This window comes from Leiobunum rupestre, chromosome 4 (assembly GCF_980474605.1).
Source record: "Leiobunum rupestre chromosome 4, qqLeiRupe1.1.hap1, whole genome shotgun sequence".
Taxonomy (NCBI): Eukaryota; Metazoa; Arthropoda; class Arachnida; order Opiliones; family Sclerosomatidae; genus Leiobunum; species Leiobunum rupestre.
This window is the reverse complement of record NC_143387.1, coordinates 59,077,779-59,092,281: the sequence shown is the minus strand read 5'-3', so window position 1 is coordinate 59,092,281 and position 14,503 is coordinate 59,077,779. Positions and strand designations below refer to the sequence as shown.

The 14,503-nt window shown below is 36.9% G+C and overlaps 1 protein-coding gene and 1 long non-coding RNA gene across 2 annotated transcripts; both read left to right on the top strand.

The window, feature by feature from the left end:
* The first annotated feature begins 3,106 nt into the window (after window positions 1-3,106).
* On the top strand, window positions 3,107-3,517 carry LOC149948508 (uncharacterized). Its single transcript, XR_016480673.1, has 3 exons — window positions 3,107-3,155; window positions 3,297-3,377; window positions 3,451-3,517. It is a non-coding gene; the product is annotated as an uncharacterized LOC149948508 (long non-coding RNA).
* Window positions 3,518-6,478: 2,961 nt separating this feature from the next.
* On the top strand, window positions 6,479-7,743 carry Ubc4 (ubiquitin conjugating enzyme 4). Its single transcript, XM_090172113.1, has 6 exons — window positions 6,479-6,654; window positions 6,723-6,875; window positions 6,934-7,016; window positions 7,085-7,248; window positions 7,314-7,378; window positions 7,442-7,743. The coding sequence occupies exons 1-6, from the start codon at window positions 6,592-6,594 to the stop codon at window positions 7,511-7,513; spliced, it is 600 nt and encodes a 199-aa protein (XP_090028239.1). The 5' UTR covers window positions 6,479-6,591; the 3' UTR covers window positions 7,514-7,743.
* The last annotated feature ends 6,760 nt before the right edge of the window (window positions 7,744-14,503 follow it).

Below are 14,503 nucleotides of genomic sequence, written 5' to 3'. Positions count from 1 at the left end.
CTTTTTTCCGGAATTCGCTCACAGCGCGGTGACAAAAAATTATACAAATAATACTTTATCCTCCTTGGCGGAACCACTCTACGGCCTCTCATTGGCTGAAGGTTCAAGGCGAACTGGCATCAAGCTCGGCCGTAGGCGGCAGCATTCTAGTTACCTATGAGATTTCTATGGTTCAACCTCCTAATTAATAATGTATAATTATAAAATATTTATTTACCCTTTCGTTGAATAAAAATTTCAAAAAATATGCAAAAAAAGTACTTTGTTTGTTTATGGTCAGCAACAGATTTATAATGAATCAAACGTAACAAAAAATAAATATTCGTCTCTAAGCGGCGGACCTAGCGGTAAAATGCGAGCTTTGTAAACACGCAAAATTCAGGCGTTTGGGCCGGCCGCTATAGCGCGTGCGGTGGAAGTTGGCCGTGTCTTTAGATGAGACCACGGCAAACTTTGACAGCGCGTCATCATCATTTGCCCAAAGAGTATGTTTACAGATGTTTTTCCCAATTGTCAACCCCCTCGGTGGTGAACGTTTCGTTGCGGACCTCTCCCGGTTGTTTTATCTCTATTTCCTCCATACTCTTTGCTAGAGCACTTCATTACAGTTTTCGTTTCGTTTTTACCTCTCCGAGGGGACTTTGTACCCTAGGAGGGGTTATACAACCACCGTGTCTGTCTGTCTGTCAGGCCTGCGAACGCCTTCGCATTTTCGGGGCAAAGGGTAATCACTGCGTACCCAGTTTCTTAGAATCAGGGAAAAGGTTTTTCCAAAAGCGCCCTCTTTTGGTCATTGGTTGTAGTATAATTTTTTAATCGGCCGGGATTTGAATTAGAGCCCTCTTGAACGACAGGTGAGCGTTCTACCGCAGAACCACGGATACAGTTACGCTTCACTGAAAATTAAAATCTCTTCCGAGGATAGGTATATTTTGGCTTGCCAACTTGTTCTATATACATTTGATATTTTTGTGACCTTTACGATTACTTATATATTTGTGAATAAATAAATAACGTTTCATGTTTCTATTCCTCTTTTTACCTCTCCGAGGGGACAAAGTCCCCTAGGAGGGGTTATACAACCACCGTGTCTGTCTGTGGGTCTGTCTTGTCAGGCCTGCGAACGCGTTCGCATTTTCGGTGCAAAGTGTAATCACTACGTTCGCAGTTTCTCGAAGGGTTGGCAAAACCACCGTGTGACGGTAAGCGTTAACGGATTCATTTGGTTTGGATGGTGTTTTTTCGCTCACCGTCGTGACGGTTTGGTGTATTACGTTTTTGTAATGTTTATGCGTCGATTGTGAGTGTTGAATTTGTTGTGTTTGTGTTCTGATGGTTGTGTATGTTGAGTCCGTTGTGTTTATATGGGCGTTTTCTCTCCAACTTCTTCTTAATGACTTTGGGACGGAGTGGGTGCTGAGTGTAATGCTACCTCTCAACGTCCAATGGCAGGGTTTCCACCAGTTGTACACGGTATTCGTCTTAGTATCAATTTGCGATCGCATCAGGCGGGATTTGAACCCGAGACCTCCTGCTTGACAGGCGGACGTTCTACCACAGAACCACCGACACTTGTTACGCCTTATCGAAAATTAGACCTTCAGTTTTATCGGAAGCGTATTTAATAGAGTACGAAATTTTGGTTTAATTGAAATAGAATTGAAATTGAAATTATTGCATCGAAGAAATTCTAATTTAGCGTTTCTCTATTGATTAAAAACTAACGCGCCACCCAGGTTTCGAACCCAGACCATTCGGCTTGGCAGTCGAGCGCTCTACCACAGAACCACCGATAGCTGCTTAGGTTCACTGAAATTAAGACACGCATCGTAAGCATAATAGGTAATAGTCTTTTTTTATTAATGAATTTATGAAGGCCTAATCTGGTTTTTTACGAATGAAATTTTAAAGGTTAAATCTTGTTTAAGCGCAGTCAGCCGAGATAAGAGGGTTAAAGGGTAGACCCTGTGGGTGGTCCACTTTGTTAGTTTTTTGTTATTTATTTACGGGTATTATTAACGACCTATATATAGTTGTGTTAATTCTAAGACGATAATTTAACGTTTATTGCTTTAAGAGCTGGCGGTTAGTCAAGTGGCTCTCTGTGCTTTGTTGATGGTAAGGTTTTTGCTTCTTGTAAATATATCTGGTGTGGATATTTGGATATCTACGATTTCTAACGCAGTCAATGATTTCCTGGGTGTGCGAGTCATTATATGATATTGGAAATTGGACGGCATTGGTCTTTTTCATGCGGTATGTGTCACAACGTCAACTGGAAGTCTACGAGTGTTGAAATAAAATGAGCGTTAAAGATGCGGCAAGTATTTCGTAAGCGAGAAAATACAATTACCATCTGTAGATATTTCTTTCATTAAAATTTGCTTAGTATTATATTCAACTGATAAACATGTACTGTAAAAAGGGTTAAATTTAATTGTGCATTGTTTTAGTAAGTCTAACTCGCTGTTGTAACTACTTAATTTATAATATTCTGAATAAATTAAACTCGATTGTTTCGTCTCAATTATTTAAATTAAAATTAAAATTTTATACCGGGCAGGGTTTGAACCGAGAATACGTTTTTCGTAAATAACTCTGAATTGCGGAGATATCTTTGGGGGTCGTGTCGAGAAATTAATACCACTAGGGACCATTCTTCCGAGGAGAGGTATATTTTGGCTTGCCAACTTGTTTTATATTTTTTTATGATCTTTTTTGTAATATTACCAGAGATACTGACAATATAGAGATATGAAACATCGCTGCGACCCCTTTTTTTTCGTTAACGTCGGCGCCATCTATCAGCCGGGAGAAAGCTTTTTCTTCCCGTGTTTATTTGTAGTAGGTTTAAGTTTTGTTTTGAATGAAATTCAATAAATCATATGTGCAGCTTTAATAAAGAAATACGATTGCTTAGAGGATTTTCAATATAATTTATTAAGATAAGATAAAAAGTAAGTTTTTAATTAATTATATTTAATTATTTTAAGAAAGTTCATATATTAACTATTTTTGATGTTATTTTAGACCTTTGTTACTTGAATCAGGGCCAGAGGTTAATTAATTAATCCAAGGGTATTTCTGGGATAAATAATTGGAATATTATTAATCCAAGTATATGTCATCAAAATGGTTAACGACTAAAATGTTTGGTAAGTATTTGTTAATGTTGAACCTTAAGTAATTTGCGATCTAGATGTTTCGGGGTTTTGTCATACTTGTGGTTAAAATTATGTTTTTCCAATGTACTACGAATGGAAAGTTGTACAAAAAAATTGATTATTTCTTTCGAGTAATCAACACATGGAACAAGCTGATGCATCTCATCTTTTGAAATAAACCAAGATTGATCGATTGTTCTTGAAATAATTCTGGTAATCCTCTCTTTGACTTTATTCATTTGTACTACCATTGGGAAAAGTTTATCAAACTTGTCCTTGATCTCAGATACGTAGCTCTGGAATCTTTCAGTTGGTATTGTCAAGCCACTGAATGTTGATGTATCACGAGACTTAAATGATGCGAATATATTTGACTGGTTGAGTGTTTGTTTTTCATCTACAAGTTTGGTTTTGCATGATTCACAATTGTGGTTTTTATTACAACGAGATAAGACATATTCTGAAATGTAAGATAGTGTGTTTTGTTTTCCAGGCCCTTGGCTTTCAAGGGAACTTTTACAAATTTGAAAGTCTTCCTCCGAACATGCGCTGGGATAATAATTATTTGCTGATGGAAGACTTTCATCATAATCATCTGGAATTATTATATGGGTCTTATATAAGTCAATGTTAAGAAGGAATTGGTCTTGATATTAGGTTTAGTAGCCTGCTGAATTTCAATTGTAGGAATTTCCACAGATAAAGAAAATCATGTTAAAATTTAATAGAGTTGTTTTGAATGAAACTGTTTACAATCCTGTTCTGTAGATATAGATTCGCTGGAACTTGCTGCAACTGAAACACTGGTCCTTTTTGTAGGTCTATTATTGCGCTCTTCAGGGGCGTAGGAACATTCTAGAAGTTGGAGGGGGCAAAGTGAAACCAAAAGGGGTCTGGAGAATGGTTTTGAATTTTTAATGGAGTGTAGCTTTTCCAAATGCATTTGTAAATTTTTCTACTATATACATTGGCGGGAAAAGATTGAAATTTAAACACAGTTGAGGTTCTATAAGCTTTATATGCTTTTAAAATGATAATTTGAGCTTTGCGAAGATTTCAACTGACAAAAATGTTGGAGGGGGCAATAACATTAGTTGCCTCTCCCAGTAAAATTCTAGGGAGGGGCATTGCCCCCCTGGCTCTTCCACCATTTCTACAGACCGTTTAATAGATTCTATTTGAAAATTGAGTTTTAACTTATGACCCGTTACCAATGTATAAATTTCATTGTACCAGTTTTTTTATGATAGTCCTTGATATCATTTTCTACTAAGTTCTCCGGAACCTTTACGTTTGAGCAACTAGCTAAATTATCATTCCCTTGGGAAATATGTTTCATTTAAATTAACTTATAAATAAACAATACTTAAAACTCAATTTTTACTTGTTGGCTTAAATTCATTTGAAAATATTGTTGGAATAGCGTTTGATGTCAGTCGGTTTTTGGTTTTACTATTCATAAAACAAGAATCCTCAAAATGTAGGGCGCATATTTTATTATGATGCAAATGTTTCGTATCTTTCAAATAAAGATAGCTTCTTCCGACATTATCAGCCATTTCTCAGAGCAAAGTTTATTGAAAAACCACATATTAAAGATAGGCCTAACAAAAGCTATTAATTAATTTTTCCCACCGTTCTTTCTCTTTTGGAAACTTAAACAAGGATATCCTTTGCTTTTCTTTGGAACTGTTACAAAATTTTACAGAACAATTACTTCCAGGCATATTTCTTTATTGATACAAACCCTCAAGATGATAATTTCTAAGACAAAACGCGTATATAAATTTTTGCGTCTGAAATCCGCTGTTTGGGATTTCGAAAAATACGCTTTCTCCCGGCCGTTAGGCGTCGCTCCGCTCAGGATTTTTTTAAAATTCCGGGGGTCGCTTTTCAGGCGGAGTTTCATATCTCTATATTGTCAGCAGACTTGGAATTAGCGGGAGTCTTGGTTGGGGCCAATGGCTCTTAATAAATCACCGGGGCTCTCAATTTAATTAAAAAATATTTATTAAACATTTTACTGAAATTTCTGGAACATGATTTCATGGAAGAAGATAGCTAAGGAATAGAATTGAGGCGCGCGATTCACACCCCATGCGAGAACTCCGCCACCCCCAGGGGGGCGATTCTGTAAGAAATCGAATGGGAATTCGATCTCGATACCCTATACCATGTCGAGATCGACTTCGACAATTTGCATTGATTTATGCTTATTCGAAATCTTTACCGAATACCATTCGTCGAGATCTCGAAGTTCAAAATGTAGTTTTCGATCGAAAATTGGATTTCGAATATTTACAGAATAGGCCCCCTGGTGGGAGAATAAGAGGGGTGAAAAAAGGGGTTATCGTGGTAAAATATTTGTGAAGTAGCATAGAAATAGAGCTGTTTGGCGTAGTCCATGTTGGCGCCCTCTTTCCATAGGAAAAAATATATTTTCAAAATTACAGTGATATTAAACACAATACCTACCCATTTTATAAACTTTATAGCTAAATTAGATTTAAAATCATCAGCAAAAACAGTTAAAATCTTGCCATTGTGGAGGTGTTGTGGCTAAGAAAATAACGCGCGCAACCGCAACGGCCAAAAATATATTAGTTATCTAGATGGCCGCATCATGGTGCGATGAAGCTAGTTTGCTGTCACGTGCCAATTTTACCTCGATGCGATCCCCATATTTTCAACCCACCCCATTCACCCGTTTGTGGGAGTTGGCATCAAACCGTGGGTAGAACTTCGATACTCAATTCTATTCCTTAGCTTTCTTCTTCCAAGATGATTTGTACGCCGTTTTTGAAACTGTTTTCCTCGAGGGGTTGGACATTTACCAAAATCCCGTACACTTTGTCTAAAATCGCAAACTCTTGTAACTCTCTCTATGGTAAATTAAAATTGAAATACCAAAATCACTTCAAAAAGTAATAATAAAATCGCCAAAATCTCTACGAAATCCCGTACAAAATAATGGCAAGTGTTCGACCCCTCGGTTTTCCTACCCTATACGAGAGCGGGATCTAGCGTTACAAATGATTATGTGTGATATTATAATATACTTGCTTGTTTTAAAGTTAATAAATGTTATTTCCTATTTTCCCTACCTAATTTTAAATCCCCCCCCCATTCCCTCCCTCCCCCCGCTTGGGCCAGTGGCTCTTAATAAAAATAAAATTAAGGGGGGTCGGGAGCCCGCAGGGCCCCCGTAAAAAATATCACTATTTCCAAGTCTGATTGTCAGTATCTCTGATATAACCTCTCAGATGGCGCTAAATTTCTTATCAAATGGAATGATGACGCAATCATTTTTTCTTGATTGATTAAAACATCTAAAATTTATTTGCGAGTTGTTGGTTATTGTCTGTAGAATACTGCTGTCGTGATTCTAAATTAATTTTGAATAGATAAATGTTTTTTTTTCGAATCTATGGCTAACATAGCGGTGCAAAGAATTAAAAGAGAGTTTAAAGAAGTCGTCAGGAGCGAAGAGGTTCGTTAAGCCTTTACCTTAGTTGATAGGAATTATATAGATTTTGCTTTATGAACTTCAAATTTTAGGTTGCAAGATGCGCTATTAAAGTAGAACTAGTTAATGATAATTATACAGAATTAAGGGGTGAAATAGCCGGTCCACCAGACACACCTTACGAAGGTGGAACGTATACACTGGAAATTAAAGTCCCTGAAACTTACCCATTCAATCCTCCAAAGGTAACTATACGCATTTTATTACGTTATAAACTTACAATATCACTTAATTATTAATTAGGTGCGATTCATCACAAAAATTTGGCATCCAAATATCAGTTCAGTTACCGGTGCTATCTGCTTAGACATTTTAAAAGATCAATGGTTAGAAGTCATTAGTCCTAGATCACCACTTCTATTGTTATACTGATATTATGCTTTATTCAATTAAGGGCTGCTGCTATGACATTGAGGACTGTTCTTTTATCCCTTCAAGCATTATTAGCAGCTGCTGAGCCTGATGATCCGCAAGATGCGGTGGTTGCTAAGCAGTTCAAAGAAAATGCTGAAATGTTTAAATTAACAGCGAAACATTGGGCTCATGCTTATGCTGGAGGTGTTATTTTTAGACATGTTAATAAAAGTTAATGTCTGGTTTTTAATAAAAAAATTGATTTCTAGGTCCTATTAAATTTCCCGATTTTGATCATAAAATAAGAAGGCTGGCTGATATGGGTGTTGATGAGGTTAATTTTTCTCTGTAATTTATTGCAAGAATTAATACTAAAAATTTCACATACATTTTGTAGCACAAAGCAAGGGTGGCCTTATCTTCGTGTTCCTGGGATCTTGAAAAAGCTACAGAAACATTATTCAGTTAAACAGAAACATTATTCAGTTAAATAATTTTTCAAAATTGTGAAAATCAGCAATTTGGTTTTTAGTTAACTTTTGTTACTCTATGTAAATATACAATGTATTTATTCCCGATAATTATCCCTTCCATTTTTATTTTCCTTCACAATATACATTATTTTCTATTAAAAGTTTTTCTTGTAAAAAATTTTAAATTCAACCCTGTTAAAAAATTAAACCTTTTTTTTTAAACTTTTGATTTTTTTTGGAATGAGAAAATATTTCTCTGTAGCTTTTTGAAAATTTTAAATGAAAAAAAGCAAAAGCACTATGCTTTCTAGAATGATTTTTTTTAAATTGTTATTAACAATGGGTATGTAACGCTATGTTACATATTAAGTACTGTGAAATTAGTAAAAGAAATGTATTTTTTAAAAGAAACTTTTATTCAAATTCTTAGAGTTAAAATTTAAATTACATAGTAATTTTTTTATTTAAAGTACTTTAATAGTTTTTTTGTTACTTCAACTGCTCCAGAAGGCAGATTTGGAAATAGTGACTATTTTCACAAGCGTCCCTTGGATTTAGAGTCCTCTACCGAGTGATTTTTTTTAGGAGTGTGACTGCCTACCCTCTTATTGTTTTTCAATAGTAAATGCTGTTGTGACTGTCCCTGTACAGTTACCTGAGATTATGTTTGTTTTATAATATATAAAGAATAACAGTTGAATTTAACACCTACTGAACTCTCTTTGATTTTTGTGACAACTTCCTCCCTTTTATGGTATTATTTTAGGGGAGTCCCGCCGACTCTTTCCCTCCTTTTGAAGACAAATAATTAGCAGTCCCAAATTTTAAAGAGTTTCGGACTGCTGATATTTCCAAGTCTGCCTGAAGGGCTTTGAAAGTCTGTGTCTCATATGGCTAATGAGGATAAGAGAATCTCATTTTATACTGGGATGTTGCTCCATAAAAGAGCAGCTAATTTCTGGATTCCTGTTGTAATAGTATTGAGATAAGAATTTTAATCCATAAGTATGCTGTATACCGTATCCCAACCACTAAATGTAATCGCATTTCTTTTTAACGCATTTTTGTGTAAAAATATGGAACCAATCCACCAAGCCGTAAAATACCTTTAGCCATGAGAAATTGCAGAAGACCAATTTTCTGGGATCCAATTGCCAAATTTATATTCAGCCTAAACGGTACCAAAGTTAAAATTTTGGTCACAAGTATCGCCAATTATTGGCTATTATTATTGACTTTTAGGCTATAGAGTAGTATCGCTCTGTAGCTTTGGGCTATTCCCGCCATTTTGAGGGCATTTTTTTATCTATAGGAAAAAGCATGGGTGACGTCGACATACGTCACGCCGGTATTACTCTATTATAGGCGCTTAAATAAAAGATCTTCCAGGAAATCCCCAAGAATTAATATTTCCGAGAGTCAGGACCTGCATGTTACCGTTTATAAATAGTGATTGTTGAAATAAGGGAAACTTTTCACCAGTATGGTACGAAAAAAGTGTTCCCTTTTAACCACGTAGTATTTTTTTGTCATATTAAGGTTTAGAAAAAACACTACGTTCTGTTTACAAGAGAAAAGTTTCCAATATTTCAACAAACACTATATAAACAGTAACTTGCAGGTCCTGGCACTTGGATATATTACTTTTTGCCGATTTCTTTGAAGGATGTTTTATTTAAACGCCTATTTCAGTAGTCAAAGTTGAACTGCCAATGTGCCCTCCAGCTGCGTTATTAGACCAACGGCAGACTGCAAGGAAGTTCAGATAATATCAGATTACTTTACTCTCCAACATGTCCTCTACATACTCCCGAATAATGTTTATTGGAAAAAATTTCAATGAGACCTTAATTTTCATACGGACTCAAAAATGGAAAATTCTTATAATCGTTGTGCTATCGAAAAGGTTACCATGGAAACAAAATATCGTGATCGTGTGGCCCGAGTGGAAGCATAGACAGTATATATCCCTTACGGATTAGGGATTTGTACTGTCTATGGTGGAAGCCGGAAACGCGCGAGGAATTCCAAATTCGTTTCCCTTCTATAAATGTGATGACTTTTTGTCACGGAGATGGAAGTGACGTAATTTAAATGGGTGTAACCATCCTTACTAAGTCTATACTCCCTTTAGGTGATATCCCGTGAACAATGCTTTTATGGCACACTTAAGAGTGATTAGGTTACACCATAAGTGTATAATATTTTATATAAGTGTGACACTACCTATTCTTAACATGCAAAAGTTTTACTGAGAGCTATTCACAAGACAGACTGCATTACGGGCTTCGTTGCCGTTTTGCGTCCGCTTGCTAACGCGTCACACGTAGCCTTTGACAGCGCCTCGCTAAGGGAGATTTTCTTCTTGTGATGACGTCACTTCGTTACTAGCTCTCATGCAGAAAAATATTCCCCAAAGTGACAAACTTATGGTACAAAATATTATAGACTTATGGTTTCACATGTTGATAATAAAGTCCGTGAGGGAGCTGTCAGAGTGTATGCGTGCATGGACGGTTTATTTGAAAAATAATCTGAATCTGGCAACACTTTAATATTTCTTAGCTATCTGCAAAGACTATATAAATTCTTAGCGACAGCATATATAGTCTTTGGCCAGAACCTTGGGCTTTGGCCATCTGGGAAGCCTTTGCCTGATACTGATAGCGCTGTTTCTCCGAAGACCATTAACTCTTGATCTTTAAAATTTAGAAAAATTAAAAGTACTATCCGTCGATTCTGGCATGGAGGAAGAGAGAGGAGGCTTTATGAATAACCTTTTTACCCCGGGAGCTTGATGCCAACTCCCACAGGGTAGGAGAGTGGGGGCTGACAAAAAAGGGGATCAGCATCCGTCGGTTTTCATGTCGTCTCACGCGTTGCCTATTTGGCGCCCTCTTTTAGTGTTTAGGCGTACTCGGTGTAATTTAACAACGGGCAATCCCTTGGAATTGTTTTTTTAATTTTTGTGGGCGCCCCTAGGCACGTGCCTAGGATGCCTACCCTTAAATCCGGGCCTGCTCACTACGAGAAAAGACTAAACGTTAACCATTACTAAAAATACGAATTTTTTTCTTGAGTGAAAAATGCCGCCCCTAGAAAGTGCCGCCCGGGGCGGACCGCCCCTCCCGCCACCACCCCCTAGGTACGCCACTGGCGCCCTCTTTTAGTGTTTAGGCGTACTCGGTGTAATTTCACAACGGCCAACAATTTCAACAAAAATAGAGGGAGCCAACTAGAGAACGCGCAGCCAGGTCGTGAAAGTTGACGGGTGCTGATCCCTTTTTTTGTCAGCCCCCACTCTCCTACCCTGTGGGAGTTGGCATCAAGCTCCCGTGGTAAAAAGGTTATTCATAAAGCCTCCTCTCTCTTCCTCCATGATTCTGGTCGATCTCAAATCTCATATTACGCTTATCGAAATGACATGTTAGCAGCGCCGTAACCAACCCAAAAATTTGAGTAGGGCACTAGTAGGGCACTGTTTTTAGTGGCGTAGTATGAACGAGCGAGGCGCTCTGCAATGTTTATTTTTAAATAGACCTTTCCATAAAATGTTCGTTACGGGGAAGGAAAACTGTTTAGATCAACGTTATATATATTACTACTTGTTTTTACCCTCGCTCGATTCTTGAGCTTGGTATGTCGTCTGCTGCCGAGTGTAAGTATTAACAAAACACGGCGGATTAAAATTAATCCCAGTCATTTTAATAAATTTGTTATATCATAATAGGAGGGAATTTAAATATTTAAAATAACAAAAAAATTTGCACGGTTTCGATGATGTTTAACAGTTATGTTTATAGTCTTGTGAACTAAGGCTTAACATTTCATTGACAGCCACAGTAGTGAATCGGGTAAAGATTGTTGTTTATCATAAAATATTAGCTAATTAATATATGAACAATACTTTCACAGAGTTGATATAAATATTGCAATAATAATTCACTCAATTAGTATCAAAAATAAATTAAAATCAGTTTGAATTCCGAAGTCACTGAGCCTAACCCGAGCTCCGCGTAAAATGTTTTGGGAAATTTTTACCGGAAAATGCAAAACGTACAGCCAACCTTTTGTTAAGTTTGAGCGAAATTGGTGGTGGGTGACGTAGAAAAAACAGTGAAAGCACGTAGAAATAATTTATGAAAAGGCCTATTGATGAAAATTGTAATGTTTTAATCTGTCATCCAATGTGCGATGGGCAGTCAATCAGAGACTGTAACCCAAGCTGAACGGGCTTGTCTTACACTAACAAAGGAGAGTACCCGAGGTGTTTATTTCCGATTTTCTTAAAAGTCGGCCGTAATTCAGACCTATATGAGATATGAAATTTCCCAAAAGGAAACACTGCACTACCCATTCGATTTGCCATGGCAACCGAAAATGTTTTTGATCACTTAAAACTAAAAAATCTCCATTTAAAAAAGCATGGGATTTTCTCGGTTTCACAGGGTCTTAGCCACGAATTTTTTTTTAAATTTGAAAATCACGAAATGGGTAATTTGGACCACGTTTAGGAAAATTTCATAAAGTTTCGGTAAATTGGAACATTTTTGGGGTAAAAGTGTAACAATTTTTGGGTAAAATAAGGAAATAAGTATGAGCCCGATACAAAGCACCAATGTTTATGGAGAGGAATGAGTTCGAGACGAGCTCTTGTGTTTGGAAGAAAAATAATATGAAACCGAGACGAGCTCTCGTGTTTAAAAAAATTAATGAGTTCGAGACGAGCTCTCGTAGTTAAGAAAAAACTATGATCCCGAGACGAAGTCTCGTGTTTTTGGGGAAATTATTGTGAGACCGAGACGAGACTAAGGCCAAACAAAACGTTTGGTGACACTGAGCGCGAAACCAAGTCTTGGTGGGCAGCTATGTCTGTGACGAGCGCCCCGTTTGTATTAGATTTACTGCAAGTTCATAATCTTAACTTTTCGAGTGGGGTAGGTACACACCGTTTAACTCACACGATAGAAATATCTTTTTATATCAGGTGTAATGATGAAGAGAGATATATAGACTATGGTTGCGATGGTTCGTCAAATATTGAAAATTTTAGTTTATATTTTTTTTTATAATTTTATTTGTTTATATTAATAATTGCTAATTTTTTAACGAAAAAATAAAAATAAAAATGTGTACAACTGAAAAACTTTAATGATCACCAAAATGTCTGGGTAGGGCACTTTCCTCAGATTTCAATTTCATCTAAAAATTCTAGGTAGGGCACTTCAAATTCCAGGTAGGGCACGGCCCGTGTGGCACCCCCCCTGGTTACGGCCCTGCATGTTAGTGTTAAAAGAGAGTAGATAAACTTGCTTTATCTCATCCTCTTACTTCGTTGAGCAATGTGACGTCTAAATCTGAAACCGTAGTGTCGTAATTTTGAAATTTGTCCATTGCAAATGTTTATAGTTATGTAATAAATCCCAACAGTAATATTATTAAAGGGTATTTATTGTGGACGTTCACTGTTGATCGTTACATGTCAATGTGATGAGGGGAGAGAGAGAAGGATAGCTGATTGGTTTGAGGCCAGGTTAGGGAAGTGGCGCCATCTCAGGGTTAACACATACAAACATATCAACATATCCCCTCTTTAAAAAAAACTTAAATTTTACATTATATCTTCTTAAATTTTAAGGAGATTATGAGAAATAATACATTAATAAGAACTATAACGAGATGGTTTAGTTATCTTTGAGCGGGGACGTAAATTTGGCAACAGTGAAGTATCTTGATGTGTGTTCTTTGATGTCATCACTTTTTGATCAACAGGTATGGAGCCTGATATTAATGAAGGTGCGTGGTACTGTACTGGATGGACAAGGCAGAAGTATTTGACGTGTCAGCCAAATAATGTAAATGACGCCGATTTCTTCTATATAATTGTCCTGTTCTGTTGTGGAACGAATAAGGTACGATCGTATCCCCATCTTCTTTACAACTGTACCGGGAATCCATGGGGTATGGGACTTAAAGGGGTCCATCTTTACGGCTTGACCTTGTACCAGGTCGTCCAGATTATGAGCGCCTCTGTTAAAATATTTTTGCATCTTTTCTTGACGAGCCGCTATACTTGTGGGAACATTTCGAATAACCCGAGGTTGGAGGTGAGCTAGCGATAGGGGTATTAATGTTTGAGTTCTGCGCGAAAAATGTTTCGGAGCCGGAATTGAGCTGTCATTTTGAGGGGTATTTCTCCAATCCAAAATAGCGAGCTGTATATCTTGTTTAGAGTAACAAGCTTTATTAAGTAATTTTTTTTACGATTTTTACTGCTGACTCAGATTTACCGTTAGCCTGACTAGAATACGGTGATGTGGTTATGTGGACAAAACCCCAGGATTTTGCAAATTTATGAAATTCCTCACTTACAAACTTTGGTTCATTATCTGTCACTTATATCTGTGGAGCTCCATGTCTAGCAAAATGAGCCTTGGAGGAATTAATGAGAGTTCGTGAAGTGAGGTTAGGTAGCTTGTCCACTTCCCAATAATTGCTATAATAATCGACAGTAACCAAATAATTATCTTTATTCAACTAATACGTAAAGACATTCTGGCCTACCATCTGCCATGGTCGTACTGGAATCTCAAACGACAATAGGGTCTCTTTTCGATATCTCGTCAGGAATGTATTGCAAGCTCCACATTTTGATATATATTCCTTGATGTCCGCCTCTATACTTGGCCAGTAAATTGTGTCCCGCGCTTTACGAATAGTAGAATCGGGGCCCAGATGACAATAATGGAGTCTTTTAAGCATTTCCTATTTAAAACTATGAGGTATCAATAGACGTTCACTGAGAAAAAAAAACCGTAGTTTTAACAGAACATTTTTACATGAAAATATGATGCAACACGTTGACAGAATAGTCCTGTAAATATTACCGGGTTTTGGTATTTTTTTAAAGATAATATTTACAGGAATAACGTGTATTCTTTAAGAAAGGTATTTACCGTAAAAAGTACCGAAGAGGTACGTAATAA

What these genes read in the sequence shown, in the direction of transcription:
- Ubc4 (XM_090172113.1), top strand. Translation starts at nt 6,592, where the DNA reads ATGGCTAACATAGCGGTGCAAAGAATTAAAAGAGAGTTTAAAGAAGTC. An exon ending in GGCTCATGCTTATGCTGGAG is followed by an intron (nt 7,249 to 7,313) that starts GTGTTATTTTTA and finishes ATTGATTTCTAG; the next exon opens with GTCCTATTAAATTTCCCGAT. An exon ending in CTGATATGGGTGTTGATGAG is followed by an intron (nt 7,379 to 7,441) that starts GTTAATTTTTCT and finishes TACATTTTGTAG; the next exon opens with CACAAAGCAAGGGTGGCCTT.